Below are 17,808 nucleotides of genomic sequence, written 5' to 3'. Positions count from 1 at the left end.
GAACAACTATGTTTTCGTTTATCAACGTTATATTTTAAGATCTGGGCAAGAACTCAGCTAACGGATGTTTCCACATATAAAAGTTGTCTTCAAGTTTTGTACGCCAAAAAAAACTTTTCAAATATATATGATGCATATACGTGAAAAACTTAGTGATGTGTTCAATGTTATTTTTTAAAAATTGTGATAGAAGAGTTTAGTACACGTGCCTCATGTTTCTTTTTCATATTTTCTTGATATAAAGCATCATCTTGTCGGTAAGAGAGACCTGTGCTGACTGGGCACGAGGAGTTGAACCACCTGATGATCCAGCTCTCAAAGGAAAGAAAGACCCGGAAAATGGATTTGATATTAAAGTACCAAGAAGAAATGTTGGGCCATCAAGCACTCAGGTTTGAGTATTAACTTCTTATTAGAAAGAAACGTGATAATGCTTTATATTTTGTCTGTATATGTTATTTAGTTGAATTGTGTTGACCTTTTATGTGTCATTTATACTATGCTTTTGTGAAAGTGTTGCTTAATACATTTTCACCATTGTTTTGTGCTACTTAAATCTAACCAAAAACACCTTAAGTGTGAAAAAAAAGTGCAGCTAAAAAAGGATTAAGAGTGTGACTTAAAGGAATTAAATTAAAATTGGCGACCAAACTGGTGGCTACACCTATAGCATTGATAACAATTTTACACCAAATATTCATTAATTAGTTAACCAGGCTGCATTTTTTTGTTCAACTTGGGGCATGAGGGTGGGTAAGACAAAATACGTGGCCTAGCTAACTGATGATTAAATATTTGCTGTAAAATTCTTATCAATGCTATAAGTGTAGCTACCAGTTTGGCCACTAATTTTGATTTCACTTCTTTAAGTTGCATGCTCAATCTGTTTTTCAGATGTACCTTTTTTACACACCTATGGTGTTTTTGATTAGATATTATGACTTTTTGTCAATACATAACAAGAAACCTCGGCAAGTAAGAAAGTGACACTCAGTAGTAACCAACATTAGCTTCAGGAATGCAATCCCTATTATTCGGAACAGACATATTCTTTACAGAACCAATCAGGTTCTTTAAAATATATGATGGTACTTTTCCTCTAAAAAAGTGTCAACAAATTCCTTGATATTAACACCATGAAAACTAGATTAACAGTTTCTTGTCATCACCTGCATGCACTCGGTACAGCTTTACCAAGTATCATTATTTATTCTAATTGCTTAAGCTAATATCATGTGATACTAATCACTCTTTAATTAGGAGAATTTCATAAAATTTAGCAAACTTTTGCTTAAAAGTTGAAGAAGTATAAGTGTTTATCCATTTTGCTGCACTAAAACAACCGTCTTTAATCCAAATGACAAAAAACTAGAAACATTCTACCTTTACTCTTAGATGAAGCTGTAGTAAAAATTTCAGACAGATAGCTCGTGTAACTTTATGCACAGGTGTGTGCAAATATTTCGGTCACATTTGAGTAGTTTTTGTTGAACAATTTTGCACATTTTACTTATGTTTAGACCAAATTTGACACCTAATTGTAGGTTGTAAAGATCTGTCTCTGTACCAATTTGAAAAAAATTATGTAAGTTAAGTATGTTTTTATATGAAATAAACTTTCCGTACTTTCTGTGTGAAGAAAAAAAAAAAAGAAATTCAGTCAAAATTTGAGATTTTGTATCTCTTGTATTCCCTAATGTATTGACTTGAAATATAGCATATGAAGTAAGGGTCTAGTAGAGCACATCTACTGAAAATGTGTGATAGCTTGAATTACCACAGTCCTAGCAACAAAAAGTGGAAAATTGCAAAATTATCACTCTTGTTAATAACACACAGTGTGTCCTGCAGGTTGTTTTGGCCACCACCCCTCCAGTAACTATGAAATTAAATGTAAATTACTCTATAAAGTTGTCATTGCTCAAACAAACAATAATTTTTATAGTCTTCAATTTGTTACAGAGCTATTGATTAGAAAATCATACCTCCCCTGCCACGCTTACCCGTTACATCCTCTCTTTCAGAATTCATTGATAGTTCTCTTACGTTTCATTATATATTACCTATAATCAATAGAAAGTCAATGTTTTTATCTATCAAATGATGTATTGTATGACGTTATGCTCTGAACAGTTAAATGTCAGTTTGACTCAGAGTACCAACATTGTTCCTGTGAGAAAGTTAATGACAACCTTGGATGAATTTGTAACGACTCTAGTTGCATAGTTAGAAATCCAGAAAACTTTTGAGAGGTAAGTGAATTTGTCTACTTTTTGCATGTTAGTAGTTTATATTCTTTGGTGCATTATTTAATTAAATAAAAATTAAGTGCATTATTATCTATAGTATATACAATTAGGGTTAACTATCGTCGTGAACCCAAGAGTAAGAAAAAAGATTAGGTAAGTACTTTATTTCTTGTTTTTCATATTTATTCTTTATTTATTATTATAAAAGTAACTAAAATCTAAAAATACTGATCTTTTTATATTATTTAAGACTGGATTAGGTAAAATAATGCGACAGGAGCCATTACAAATTTATCTAATTTATCTAAATCATCACTAATTCAGTGTTGTCCAATCAATGTGTGGTGTATCAATAATTCAGTATGGTTAGATGATGTACGAGGCACTATGGATAAGTGAATGATTTTTTTAGCATTTTTAATTGTTTATAGATTTTGGAAATATGAGTTTACTGTGGTGTATTGTTAGCAACTGAAAGTTTTGTGCATGTTTGCACCTCAGAAAATACTGCTTTAATAAATATTTGACGTATGAGAAGCATACTTATTAAAACCATTCCATTTTACCACAGTAAATATGTTCCTTTCAAGTATTGAAAGTCAAAACATGTGAATCATAAATGTTAAAATCTTTAATTATTTTTATGATGTAATAACATTTTTGTAATTTAAGTTAAAATTAGAAAGTGTGATTGGTATGCACTATCATATATAAATGGATCAACTGCCACTGTTGTGTATGTTTTGATAAAGTACCCATAGTTAAAGAACAGCATGATCAATGGTACTGAAACTTTGCAAGATGACATTTAAGGAAACTTTGACTTTTAACATACAGCTTGTCTTGTCATTTATTAAGCATTATATAAATAATGTTTAGCAATTTCACATGTTATCATAGCTAATAGTTAGTTCAATGATACATTACAAACATTGATAAAATGGTCAAGGAATAAGATATTTTAGTCAGTGAAAGGTTTGGAAAGAGTTGGAGAATTTCATTCTGCTCTAGGTGTGGGAACCACGAGTAAGTTGTTTTCACAATTCAATAAAATACAACAGGTGCTTTGAATCAGTGTGCCTGGGTCTCATAATTAAACCAGTAATTTAAACAGAGCAATTAACCTAGTTTCCATCTATACATTAAGGTCTAGTGTACACAAAGAATTACTTAAATTACAAAGACTGGAAGCTAAGACTTGTAAATGCTAGTGCATCATGGAACAACAAAACTGAAGATCAAGAGTTTTTGTAATTAAAACATAGATAATATAAAACATTAAATTATAATGATCATTATAATGCTAATTTACTTGACATACATTGATAGGAAAGTTGCATAATTAATTAATTAATAATAGACAGAAACTAGGTTAATTGCTTTGTTTATGCATTCTTCCCCTTAAAATCCTTAGGACAAGTTCAAGAAGGGAAAAATAAAGCTCTTGGGAACTATTGACAGAAGCCATGACAAATTTATATCCATTATCATTCAATTTGGCATTCAACACTGTTTATTTCTCTAGATGTTTATATAATCAATAGAAAGCCCTAAATTTGCACTAGAATTTTCCATTGGTTATTTTCAAACTGTCATTCAGAATTCCATACAAGTTCTTGAATCCCCTTTTAGTATTGTTGCCCCCTATATACTTTCTGGCACTTTGTATTGTTTCTCATCTATAGATATGTTAGTTAGATAGACAATTATATTGTATTTAGGTTTTAGTTTTATATTTTAGTTAATTATGTGTTATTTATGTTTTAAAATGCATAATAGAAAGGTTTAATAATTTATTAGTTTAATAAAATATAAGCCAAACTGCCTAGTATAGTAGGTGTGTGTGTTCCAACTTCCTGATGAAGGCTAGAGTGCCTCTGCTTATGATACCAAGGAAACATGGTGATGTGTGTCATAAGTAATAATGCTAAAGGACAGGAAAGGAAAATGAAACATTAAAAATAAACTGTATGAAAATTTAAAACTTTCAATTAAGAATATAATCAAAAGAAGATCTTTTAAGATTATTCAACGAAAAATTAAAAGCTATGCACATTTTTTTCTATTTCATAATTTTAAACATTTTATTGCACAACACATTGATGATGATACTCTAAATATTCAGAGCCTGAGTGTAAGTAAGTACAATAAAAAATAACAAATCTTTAGTTGAAATACGTATTTAAAATAATCTCATTCTTTGTCTACAAATACTTGTAATCTTTAACAAAATCTTGCCAATTGTTGTGAAGAGATGTTAAGAAGGCTCAGAGTTATCATAAGTATTGTTGAACTGTATATCATTCTCCATATGAGAAGTTAGCCAAATGAGTACAAACATATGGTTAAATACTGGGTAATAATGATGGATTTGTTAAGTTTTGTTATCAGTTTTTGTTAATTTTTATATGTTTGTTTTAATGTGAGTAAAATGTATTAGATGCATATATTAGAAATCAAAATTGAGTTTGATAATAATAATGTGTAGAGTAAAATGATAAACAAAATGACACAAACTTGACAATCACAAAACAGATTTTATTTACAAACTCAGAAAACCTTTTCATTCACTTTTATCTCTTGTTTTAATGACTAAATGTTAGTTTCTATTGATTGTTTAAAAGATAGTTAATATCATTAACCTCATTAGTAGTAATTCTTGTTAAACAGTTTCTCTTTCCTCTCTTAGCATTTTCATTTACATAATACTCACATTGTGGCTTTTATAATGCCTGCATTTTTCTAAAAGCACCATCTAAGGCAGTCTTTTGTTCATTTGCCTGATGATCTCAGTCAAAACTTTAAAGTAAAAAATTTATCTAGAAAGTTAAATAGGCAATGAAGAAATCCTGAGTGATACATGTAAGAACTAACTGGTTTACTTAGCTAAATGTAACTTACAAACAAATTCTAATTATCCAGTAAAGAAAACCTGAATGATACCTTTGATTTACTTTGTAAATTATAGCTTATAAATTAAATAGACAGAGAAGAAAATGTGTGCATCTTGCTGAATGAAATTGATGTGAAAAAAATGTATGATAAATCTAAATTTAGGTTTGTACTGATTTACCAATGTGTATCAGGATTGGTTTTATCCATGTAACTGGTAAGAAGATGTATACCAGTATTATAATATAACTTTTGCTATGTATTCCTTTGTCATAATATAAAGCCGATTGTCATTAAACAATGGTTTTTCAGTTTAACATTGTTGCAGTTATCTCTTAACAGTAATATGCACACATGTTATACATTTTTGTTAATAGAATCTGTGTGATTGATAAGTAGGCCATGACATCTTGGAGTTAGAAAAATGTAAAACAATATGTGTTAGCTCCTACCTTATGTTTGAAAGTTGTACTTTAAACCATATACGAGATATTGCTTGCTGTAAACAGATGTTTTGCAGTAATGTGCAGGCTTTTCTAGAAACACGCATTTAACGACAACAACAAAAAGGATGTGAATTAAGATATCTAACTTGTCTGAATAAAATTTCCTTTCCGAGAAATTGAAAACACTTGCATCTGCTTGTTTTTTAAAATGTTTTTGTTTTAAAAAAAAGTTAAAAAAATACACATTTAAATATTTGAACCAGGCTTACATAAAACTATATATATGCATAATTATTAAAATTTCTTGTTTATCAATTAATGATGAAGTATTTTGTTGTTTAGCAGTTTAATATAATGGATAGTCTGAAGTTTATATAGGTTCATGTCAAGAAAGCAATATACAACAGGGAACAATATTAGCTTATTGTTTTCATAGGATTTCAATGTTTGCTAAATAAACAGTTGCTAGTATGCATAATTTCACCCTGATGGAACAACAGTATGTCGAAGACTTGCAACCTTAAAATCCAGGGTTTGATTCCTTGTGGTAGACACAGCAGATAGCTCAATGTGACTTTGCTATAAAAACAGTATGCATTACAAAACTCAGACACTTTTCAAACTACTGGTCTGAATTTAATGAATTAAATGCTGATATGATTCAAGGAAAACTTTTTAGAATAAATTGTATTTGTAATTCTAAAAAACTGTATTTAAAACTTTAAAAGGATAGCTAGGAAACTAAGAATTAAAAATATATATATGGCCATGCAAAATTTCAACTCTAACTAAGGTCAATATCAATGGAGAAGAGGAAATACAATTAAAAGTATTTCATCTTTAAAAAAGCATTCCGTTTATAAAGTTGTTTGTTAGAAGATTATTTTGTCAACAAAGTTGATTTAATATACTTTAATGGCTTTATTGAATTTAACCTGGCTTAATTGTAGTGATGAAAAATTAAGTATAAATGGTCTCATGATGCATAAATACACCTAAATATTATAAATATTAACAGTATTAATTTAAATTAATTTTTATTCACTTGGTTAAAGGAATAGCATCAACCTTTTTTTTTTATTCATTCATTGTTATCGTAACTATGGAGTTTGTGGTATTGAATATTTTTCATCTTTTAGCTTTATATCAAAATATCAGATTTTGCTTTTTACATATTATTTGAATTTCCAGTAGGAGGAAGATTTTTCTGAAATAACAAACATCAGTATTGTGAAATGTGGAAAAAAGAAATAAAAAAAGAGTATTATTGTGGATATTTTGATATTGAGGTAAAAGGGCAAAATTTTTTATTTCTAATTCATATATGAAACTCTGGTGAAAACTAGCAAAACTGATGTTAAAATAAGTATCAAGGCAACCTTTTAAAAATATTTTTTCTTGACAGTTGTACATGGTAAGAACAATGCTGGAGAGTCTTATTGCTGACAAAAGTGGTGGAAAGAGGACACTGAGAAAAGATATTGATGGCCCTTATCTTGTTGCTATTGATAATTTCCACAAAGCTTCATTTTTTTGGAGCTATTTACTCAATTTCAGCCGTATGTATAATTCTTTGTGGACACTGGTATTACTTACAAAGTTGATAGTTTCTCATTTTAACATCTTACTTTTAGATTAAGTTTGTATTTTGAATTTTTAACATTTTATTGCAAATAATTTTGAAAGATGTAAAACAGTTGAAGTGCTAATATGTGATATAACAAGCTCAGTCATTGCATTTTTTATCTTGTTTGTCCCAGTCATTGCATTTTTTATCTTGTTTGTCCCAGTCATTTTATAATTTTTATGAATTAATGGGTATACTGAATAATTTTTATATTGTTTTATTTATAGTTGCGAATTAAGCCATATTTTATAGATTTATGATTTGAGTTCAGTGATGTGGCAGTGAATAAAACAGGATATTAACTTCGATACTTTTGGTATAATTAAAGTTATATATCAAATATTTTCTTGCTATGCAGTTAAAATACATGTAACTTAAAGATAACTGTACAAACTTGAAAAAATTATTGTTTTGTTATTCAATTCAAAGAGCTGGTGGTTACTGTTGACTGGCTTGCTGCCTTTCATTGTTTTTCAGCATTGACTGCAGTAAATTGTAGTTGATGTATTATATGCAAACAACAACAACAAAAAACACTAAAGCACTACATATGGTGTACACCAGTTTCTGTGTCTGGACATCTAATAATAGAATAATTTAAATTTCCTGAGTGCTACTACCAATAATATCAACTAAAGAACATGATGGGGCTTTACAGTGTACAACCTTGTTATAAACTAATGCACAATAACCTGTTTGTTCAAAAATATGAAAATTCAATGGACAGATAGCATTTTATGTTGTGTCAAATCAATGCAAAACAACTAACCATGGAATAGAGAGCTACTAATCTATGCCTTTCATGATTTTATGACAAACATACACTGAATGCTTAAAATGTCTAAAGAACATACATGTTAAAAATAAAGAGTAGCTGAAAGGCAAAATTTACTTGACTAATCTCTGGCATCAGTTTATGTATGAATGAGGATTTGTTCATCATTAGTCCTTGTTAAAAACTTAAAGCAGGTTCAGTGGATGACTGTCACACTTACCTAAGTCGTATTCCAATACACTTGATCTAGTCAAAGACCTTAGATTTGCATATTCATTCTTGTGTGTTGATAATTTTGTTTTTAATAGGACTAACATAACTGATAGCAAGGAAAGATAAAGCTGTAAACATTTTATGATTTTAATGATGGAATATAATCTTTAAATTAAAAAAATATTGTATGTCGTAATCAGATTTAGGCTAAGTGGTTTCTGCCTGACTTAAATATCCAAAAGATTGAAATTTTACAGAATTCTTAATCCAATAGAGAGAGAGAGAAAAGAAATCTTTCACTTCATATGACTATAGAAATATTATAATCATTTTATTTTTAGTTTTAATGATTTTATGGAATTTTTGACAATTATGATTGAAAGTGGAGGTTTTGTTTTTGATTTCATCTCATTGTTTGTAGTATGTTGACATCTTTTTTCTCTCATTTTTTATGGTGTACTTTATAGTGTTTGGTTTAGTATCTAGTCTTATATTTGGAGGTGGAGGTTTTAATTTTTTGTGTGAACTTAGTTTTTATTTACTTTTTCTCATTTACTTATGGTGTGTATAATAGCTTCTATTCTTGTATTCATTCCTACTTGATGTATTATGATACTAATCTTGAATCTTGAGTAAGATTTTGAATTTTATAAAACGTTAACAATGGGCAAATTGTTTTGTTCAGTTTTTTTATAAATTTCAGTTGACATTTTAGGTTTTTATCAGACTGGCAAACCTGCCATTTTGCTGTAAGTTTCTAACTAAATTCAAACCAGGATGGGATTTTTTAACTAATATGTATATAGGTGAGAAATGATGCTAAGTGCTAGCAAGGACAAAAGTGGAAAAATGCTATTTCACATACTTGGTAACAAATACTTCATGCCAATTTTCAAATAACCATTGGTATAGTGCAGTTTAAAATGAACTCTTTCAGTTGGTTATAAACAAATACATTAACTAAGTGCGTGTGCCTTGTAAATCTCAAATTTTAAGTGTAGAAGTTGGTCATGGTTCCTATCAAGGGTTTCCAAAATTTATTTCTTCTTTCTCAAAACTCATCTTAAGGAATTTGAACAGTGCAATTAACCTAGTTTCTCTCCTTACATGGAAGTATAGGGTACATCTAGAACTACTCAAGCTATTGAGATCAAAACCTAAGATTGGTGAATTCTCATACATCATGTGACAACAAAACTGAAGTTTAAATATGTTTTAAAGGTTTATTTTGAAACAAAGGAATTAAAACTTAAATAATATAAAACTAGATCATAACATACATTAGTAATAAAGTTGTTTAATTAAATTTTGAATGTAACTCAAAATGTAACATTTTGTGACATGCACAAAAAAGTATGTAAGGTATGTCCCAGGGGATGTACCTGTAATCTGGGTTAATAAAATTATAATACAATTTCAGGAAAAACAGTTAAGTTTACCAATTGAAAATTACAATTATGTAAAAATTTGTTTGTAGAACAACCAGACGATATAATGCTTAATTATTTTTAAGTCATTCATCAAAGGTTGTGAAGTTGCATCATGATCCTACTGATCAGGCTACAAAGGTATTTATTGAAACTGAAGGAAGATAATCTTTTAACAGAGAAACCATATTAAAAGAAGATTTAACCATTAGGTAGTCATCCTAGAATTTTGTATGGTGTACTTGAAATTCATAAAAACGGATATTTGTTAAGACGTGTAGTTTTGGAAATTGAAACTTCTAATCATGCTTTGGATGTATTTTTAGTTGATTTCATGAAGGCTTTTACTATTAAAGAGTTTGGTAACAACTTTATTGTTCCAGTTATGGTGCTGAGTTTGTATGTACAAATATCTCTATAAGAAACTATACAGTTAAGTGCTGTTTTGGTTTTTGATAATAACTAAAGTTTGAGCATTTCCCAACTTGTATTTTTGAAACTGATGAATTTTGTAATTTCAAAACATGCATACCTCTGTCGACACTATAGCTATTTCTTGATCTCCAGGGTTTCCACTCTTTGCCCATTTAAGCTTTAAAAATGCTTGTTCCAGTCTTTTATACCCCCACTCGAATTCCTTTGGCAAATTCTAAATTGCAAAATTTTCCACCAGCTTCAATGCACCTTCTATGTTAGTACTGTATATAAGCACCTCAATCAGATAATGTAATTACTTTTTCTTGACAAAGCGCTCAGCACAGATTTCTATAAACAGGAGTGTTGTGATTATTCACAACTTACATTGTGACTTTTGACGTAGTTGGTTTACAACAGTTATATCTTTGCTTATATTTATAAATTAATTAAACAAAAAAAAAAATGTACCGATGTGTATGAATTCCCAAGTTAATGTTTTACTAAGGAGGCCAACCAGACCTCATCCACCTCTACTATCTGGGGTTTCTCAACATCCAGGGGAGGGGTCACTTTCAGTCAAGGCTGCTCGTGATATGACCCATTGCAAGATGGAGACATATATGCGAACCAAGGGTGCCTCTCTGGGGGTGCTGGAGAGAATTTAGACTCACTTTTTCCGGCTCTTTCTTTTACTAGGTCAGTCTTAACAGAGGATCCTCTTGATGAGCCACCTCCAGCTGATTTTTATTCAGTTGGTTACTCGGGTTTGTGAGGTTTTGGGGGTCTCTCCTATTGTATTTGACTCTACTCCTTCTTTGTTGGCAGGAAGGATGGCAAGCGACAACTTGGTTTTCCTCCTTCTCCTGATATTGCTGTTCATGCTGGGAGATTTGCTATTCAGTTATGCGATGGGATAGCTATGCCTTGTCCCCCCACATTTATCAAACAGCATGCTTTGGCTTATCACCACCAGGAGGAGGTATATTTAGATTCTCAATGTATGGACCCCTTTTTGGACCTGTGAGGTTTGAGATTGGAACCTGTGATCACTTTGAACAGATCACAGTTTTCTCGGATTCGTCTTACCTGAGGTATTTATCTTCAATCCAACTTTTGTCGAAAGCCTATCAATGTTCCCCTAAGCAATTTGAGGACAAGTTGGGTATTTTGCTGACATCTACTTCAGTCATATTGTCTTCTTCAGTTCTTTCTATGGTTTCTTGACTGGATTGTTGTTGGGATTTATTGGGTAGAAACTCTTTGTTAGAAAATGTTTGTTTATTGTTTTCTGCCCTCAGGGAGTTATGGGAAGCTCCTTTTTTCCATCCCATGTAGTTTACCGGAGTTCCAGAGATGATAGAATCATGAATTGATTCAGCACATTTACATTCTTCTTTATCTCACCTTTCTGGCACTAATTTGGGAGTGTTGGCTCGTAGTGTTTCCTGACCACCTCCTTCAGTTCCCAGGTCTATTGGTTCCCATAATACAGTCCATCCATACTCTCGAGGATCTTCGGCTGGAGCGGACTGTCGATAATGGTGTTGGTTACTACCCCGTGGGCGGGGAAGCAGTGGGAGCACGATTCCATCACTTTCTGGACATCTGGAGCTCTTTCACCAGAGATCCATGGGTACTTCATGTTCTGGCTTCAGGGTTGTTCATTCAATTTACATCACCTCCACCATTACCTACACAACCTGTTACTTTGTCACCTCCAACAGATCCATGGGGAGTGGATCTTCATTCCGAGGACATAAGAGAATTGTTAGTAAAAAGGGCAGTAGAGAAGGTCGATCCCATTCTTCCGGGATTTTTGTCCCATTTAGTTGTTGTATCCAAGAAGATGGGAAATTGGTGTCCAAACATCGATCTGTCCCAACTCAACCAATTTTTAGATCCTCCTTGTTTTACTGTGAAACCCTTTCTCAATCTATGATGGCACTTTGTGTCAGGGCTGTGTATGACCAAGTTTGATGTTACCGACCCTTATATTCATATTCCTATAGCTAAATCTTCCCGGAGGTTTCTCAGATTTGTGCACAAGGGTCAAGGACTGCAGTTCATGGCTCTACCTTTTGGTCTTGCATCAGCACCTTATGTTTTCTGCAGAGTTGTTTGAGCTTTTCCTTGTCATCTGTATTCCTTGAGCCTGTGCACACATCATTATATGGATGACTGGCTCCTTCTGGCCCCATCCCGTCAATTTGCAGAACAACACTCTCAGATTCTCCTTTCAGAAGCCACAAAAGTGGGCTTCCTTATCAGACTGGAGAAATCTTTTCTGTCACCGGTGCAATATCTCATCCATCTGGGTGTGTTTTTCAATACTCACTTAAGTCGAGTTCAAACAACTCCTATCAGGCTACAAGCCATGGAAAGAGCTGTTAGACTTTTACTTGTGTCTCCTTCACCTACTGCACGGATTGTTCTCTCTCTCTTTTGGGGATGTGGACATCCCTTGAACCTCTCATTTCTTTGGGACAAGCACATATGAGGTCCCTTCATGCATTCCGATCCTTTGGATAATCCTGTCTCATTACTCAAGAGCAACATCATCAGTTGCAAATGGTGGTTGGATTGGAACAACACTACTATTGGGGTACCTATTTCACCACCTTTTCCCGAGATCCATCTGTTTACAGATGCATCTCTTCAGGGATAGGAAGCTTATCTTCAAGGTCAGGAGTTCCAGGGTATTTGGACAGAAGATGACTCTACCTTCGATATCAATGTTCTCGAAATCGTTGCAGTACACTGGGCTATGCTTCAATGTCTGTCTCTCTTGATACATTGTCATGATACATTCCAACAATTCCATGGTGGTTTCTCAGATTTCTCATCAAGGAGGCACACATTCTCAAGACCTTTGTTTTTGTCCTACCTTGGATCTTCTCTACTGGGCTCATTCCCATCATATCAGTGTTTTAGCATTTCATATTTCCAGAAGTGATGAATTTAATTGCAGAACACTTGTCTCGACCCAACTGGATTCTTCTGATGGAATGGATGCTATATCACAAGGTTTTTCAGTGGATTTGCTCTCAGTTCGGATCTCTAATGATCAATGCCTTTGTAGCTCATTGGAATCCTCAACTGCAGTTGTTTTGATCTCTGATATCTCATCCTCAAGCATTGGCAGTAGATGTGTTCAGTCAAGACTGGACAGATTTCCATCAATATGCCTTTCCCCCAATTGGGTTTGGCCTCAGGTTCTGACTATGGTTTGTTCCACTACCTGTCGAGTTACCTTGCTTGTACCATATTGGCCAGTTCAAACATGGTTTCCACTTCTTTGGTATCTGCAGGAATGGCCACCTCTACCTCTTCCACACTGGTAAACCCTCTTCATCCTAAAGTATCTACTATATCTAATTTTCTGACTTCGGTATTTGAGTTGTCTTGCTTCATATACACTGGCTTTATATAAGGCATCCTTATCCACTATTTTTCAGTATTTAAATCCTCAGTACTATCAGGTCTACTCAAATCCTTTCATATTCTTTAACCTAAATGGCCTTTTCCATTACCAAATTAGGATTTTACAGTTGTTTTACATGCATTGTCTCATCCTCCCTATGAGCCCTTAGTTTCATGTTCTTTGTTTCACCTTTCTCTTAAATTGTATTTTTTGTTTATGTTGGCTTGTGGACAACATCAGTCAGAGTTGTTTGCAATCCGTGTGCATTGGACTCTTTATCATTCCACATTTGTCCTGCTTTATACTGACAGGTCTTTTCTTCCAAAGACTCTGGAAGCTAGGGAAGGGGAAAGGTCCTTCTCACCAATTCATTTGCCAGCCATTTCTCACCTTTATGATCGCTCCGATCCTGATCGTTTCTTAAGTCCTGTTTGAGCCCTCAGGTGTAATATAGCTCCTACTAACTCATTTTAAGGTAGTAGGAATTGATTGTTCATTCATTGGAATCCTTCTATTTCCTGTGACTTATCTCCCATTACTCTAACAAGGTGGCTTCATAAATTGATTCACATAGCCTACAATGGATTATCGTTACAGGAGAGGAATCTTTTTACATGTCTCATCTCACCAGATTTGTCATATCTCTATGTCATTAGCTGCCCAGTTGAATTTCACTCTGGAAGACATTGTGCAGGCTGGTATGTGGTCTACTACTGATACTTTCCTACCTCATTACTTATATGATCTGGTAGTTTCCTCTTCTGAGGGTTTTTGACTACCCCCTGTAGCTATTTTGACCACATCTGTTAGATTTTAATCAGAGGTGAGTATTTCCTCAATCATATACTCTTTTATTTTCAGGGTCCCTTTATTTTTCACTGGATCCCACTCTGTGGCAAGTGTTGCCCAGACAGGTATACTTTCTCTTTTCAATTCTGCACTAGCAACCACTTTCACTATAGTTACTAAAGGTTGCAACAGGCTATGTCAAAATGGGGTGTTCCATAAAACCATCTAGGTGCTTACCGGATGGTATTGGCTTATTATCATGGACTGCCACTCATGGACTATCATGAGTAAAGCTAAAGTGGATCCTGTCCATTCATGCTGATCTTCAGGTTGAATAAACCAGGGTCAGTTTGCCTTTAAAAATGTAGGGAACTTGGTTCACCTATTGCACTGTTCCTCAAGATTCCCCAATGTGCCCCCCCCCCCAAGATGCTACTAATGGAGCTCAGGAGTCTTTACCACCCTCAGTTTCCAGTTGCTGGAGTGGTGGACAGAGGATTTTCCTCCAGAGTGTTTGAGTGTGTTCCTCTACTCTTGAAGAAGAGAGCAAAGTTGGGGCCCTCCTACTCGGGTTCCTGAATGTTTTCCCAGATGTCAGTAGGAGTAGCTCATGGGAGCCTACTGCTAATTCCAGTTCAGATCAGATTTGACACGAAGCTATCCAATTGGCCCTTCTTATTTATCAATGTCAGTTTGTATGATGTTCATGGAAGGAAGTCCACTATCTCCTCATAATTCCAAATGCGAAGTGGTCCCATCCTAGGTCCTTTGTTGAGCACAGGTTTCACACCTTTTCCATAATTCCAGGGGCAAGCAGAATCCTCCTTGCCCACTTGGTTGGGGAGTGAGGATAAATGTTCATAATTTCTGACCAGATGAGTTTTGTTCCTTTGGTTGAAGATGGCATACACAATCCCATTATTCTGAGCCTGTGATATTACCTTTGGACTTCCCTAGATGGAGGAGAAAGTTTGTTCACTTTGGTGTTGCTTACTTTCTTGTCGTAATTCCAGTGGTGTGAAATGCATCACACTATGGCAACAGGTTGGGATCCAATCAAAAGTATATGTAACATTGTGGTCTAATAACCCTAGTCACCAATGTGAGATATGACCTCTTAATTCCAACCCCGAGTTTTGGAACCTTGGCTGTCTGGTTGGGGCTGGCCTATACTGATGATTATTTGTATTCTATTCCACATATAGGAACTGAGTTCCTGGTGAAGAGCATACCTGTTGTGGATGTAGTGTGGTTCCCCCAATCTTGTACCATCTTTATCTTGGTGCACTTCCAGTCTATACAGACATTTTATATATGGTTCATGCTTGCACTGGCCCCTCCACCTCCTCAGTGTGGGATTCTAGCTATAGCATCAGCAGAGGTAAGTATGTTTTGGAAGTTAACATTTTCTTAAACTGAAAATATATTTCCAATAATACTTACCTCCACTGGCACTCTCCTGCCCTACCTCCACACTAAAAGCTGGCTTATATCTCAAAAAAGTTAATTACATTATCTGAATGGGGTGCTTATATACATTACCTAGATAGAGGGCACACTGAAGTTGGTGGAGAATTTTGCAAATTAGAATTTGCCAAGGGCATTTGAGTGGAGTAGAAAAGACTGAAGCAAGCGTTTTCAGAGTTTGGATGGGCAAAGAAAGGAAACCCTGAAGATTGAGAAATAGCTATAGTGTCAGTGTAGATAAGTATTATTGGAAATATGTTTTCAGTTTAGGAAAATGTTAACCTAAAGGATTGCATTTTCTGTTTAATGACAGTATTTATGATCAAACTGATGGAGTTGTTACGAGTTCTATTTTGGCTCCTTCTTTGGCCAATATTTTTCTCTGTTATCATGAAAAGGAATGGCTGGAAGACTTTTTGCAGACTCTTAAATCACCATACTACCGTAGATGTATAGATGATGATTTCACCAACTTTAGTAAATTTTGATCATGTCTTATTTTTGGAATACTTAAACAGCAAACATAAAAATGTAAAATTTACTGTTGAGCACCAACAATATCATAAGCTCTCACTTTTGGGTACATTGATTCGTAACAGTAATGGTAATTTCAAATTTTAAGCATACCAAAATACAAACTTTCAGTGGTTTGTATTTTAACTCCGCAAGCTTTATACCAACTGTATTTAAGTAAAATTTGACTGTTATCTTAATTCATCATGCCTTTAGAACTTCAAGTACTTATGAATTTTGGCTTAAGAAATTTAATAATATGAAAGAAATGAAAGAACTCTTATGCAAAATATGGTTTTCCCTTACATGTTATTGATCAAATACTTTGCAACTATTTCATCAAGCAAAATTTTACTAAATCACCTAAGTACAAAGTTTAAAAGTCAGTTACTAAACATACTTTGTAGGGCATATTCTCAAATACAGTGAAGATATATTTTTATACCTGATTGCCACTTAGAGTATTTTTTTAGATCCAACGATTGTATTCCATCAATTTTCAAATGTTGTTTATAAATTTTCTGTCGTTGCTGTCAGCATAGTTATATTGGTTCTACTATAAGAAAGCTCTTAACTCCTGTGAAGGAAAATGTAATGTAATTTTAAAATAGATCAAGTGTACTAGAATATGCCCTTGGTGAGTGTGTTGTAGCTGTTCACTGAAATTGGTTTAGGATCTTACAAAGGTCAATTATGAACAGAGCCTTTTTATAAAAGAGAATTTGCTCATACACAAAATGAAGGCAGAGAATAACCAAGTAAGTTTTTCTTTAAGGTACTCTTGATTTTATGACCATAGCTGTTGTGTTATGCAGTTTAATATGTGTTCTAAGTATCATTGTAATATATGAAATATGTCTCTCGGATTAAACTCTACTATTTAGCCTTATGATTTCATGATCAAGAACTTAAAATAAAGAATAATGAAAGCAAAACTATATATATAATGAATTGTGGCAATGCAGTTGTGAAGATATTATCCCATAACAGTTATTAGTGCTTGCAAGTTCTTGTAATAGCATGGCTAAGGTATGGCATTCATTCGCTTTGCAGTAGTCCTTGAATTTAAAATTCCCACACCAAATTAGCTATGTAATGGCTTGATATGCTTGGTAGTACTTATCACATTGTTTTTTGTTGAAAATGTATAAATTAAGATGTATAAATGAGCTCATTAGTTTTGAACGTTTAATGATTGAAAATTTTCTATGTCATTAACCATCATGGTTCATAATTTTTGTTTTAGACAGTTGTAGGCCTGTCATATTATAATGATGTTCTGGGCATTAGGATTAATATTGTCATTCAACTAATTCTGAATACCAAAATTATTTTTTCAGAACCTCTTTATTTGTATATAATTATTCTTTCATACATTTTGTTCATAGAAGTCTTGCAAGAGTGTTGTGACCTCTCTCAACTCTGGTATCGAGAATTTTATCTGGAGATGACAATGGGAAAAAGAATTCAGGTAAGAAAGTCAGTATGTAAACACAAATTCTATGAAGAAAAACATTTATTTCAAAACATTTAAGGTTTTTATAAAAAGTTTATAGAATTTCTATTGTTTAT

General features: G+C 33.2%; 1 protein-coding gene across 1 annotated transcript in view; it reads left to right on the top strand.

The window, feature by feature from the left end:
• Positions 1-17,808, top strand: part of LOC106459720 (cytoplasmic FMR1-interacting protein-like) — a 252,512-nt gene that overhangs the window by 79,670 nt on the left and 155,034 nt on the right. Inside the window, exons 9-11 of the mRNA XM_022386248.1 lie at positions 245-392; positions 6,993-7,146; positions 17,625-17,707. Of these exons, the coding sequence (XP_022241956.1) occupies positions 245-392; positions 6,993-7,146; positions 17,625-17,707 (385 nt within the window). The remainder of the gene's footprint in view (positions 1-244; positions 393-6,992; positions 7,147-17,624; positions 17,708-17,808) is intronic.

The sequence above is a fragment of the Limulus polyphemus genome, unplaced genomic scaffold, assembly GCF_000517525.1.
Source record: "Limulus polyphemus unplaced genomic scaffold, Limulus_polyphemus-2.1.2 Scaffold652, whole genome shotgun sequence".
In the NCBI taxonomy this organism is placed as follows: Eukaryota; Metazoa; Arthropoda; class Merostomata; order Xiphosura; family Limulidae; genus Limulus; species Limulus polyphemus.
Note: the sequence above shows the minus strand (reverse complement) of the source record. Positions and strands in the feature narration are given on the sequence as shown.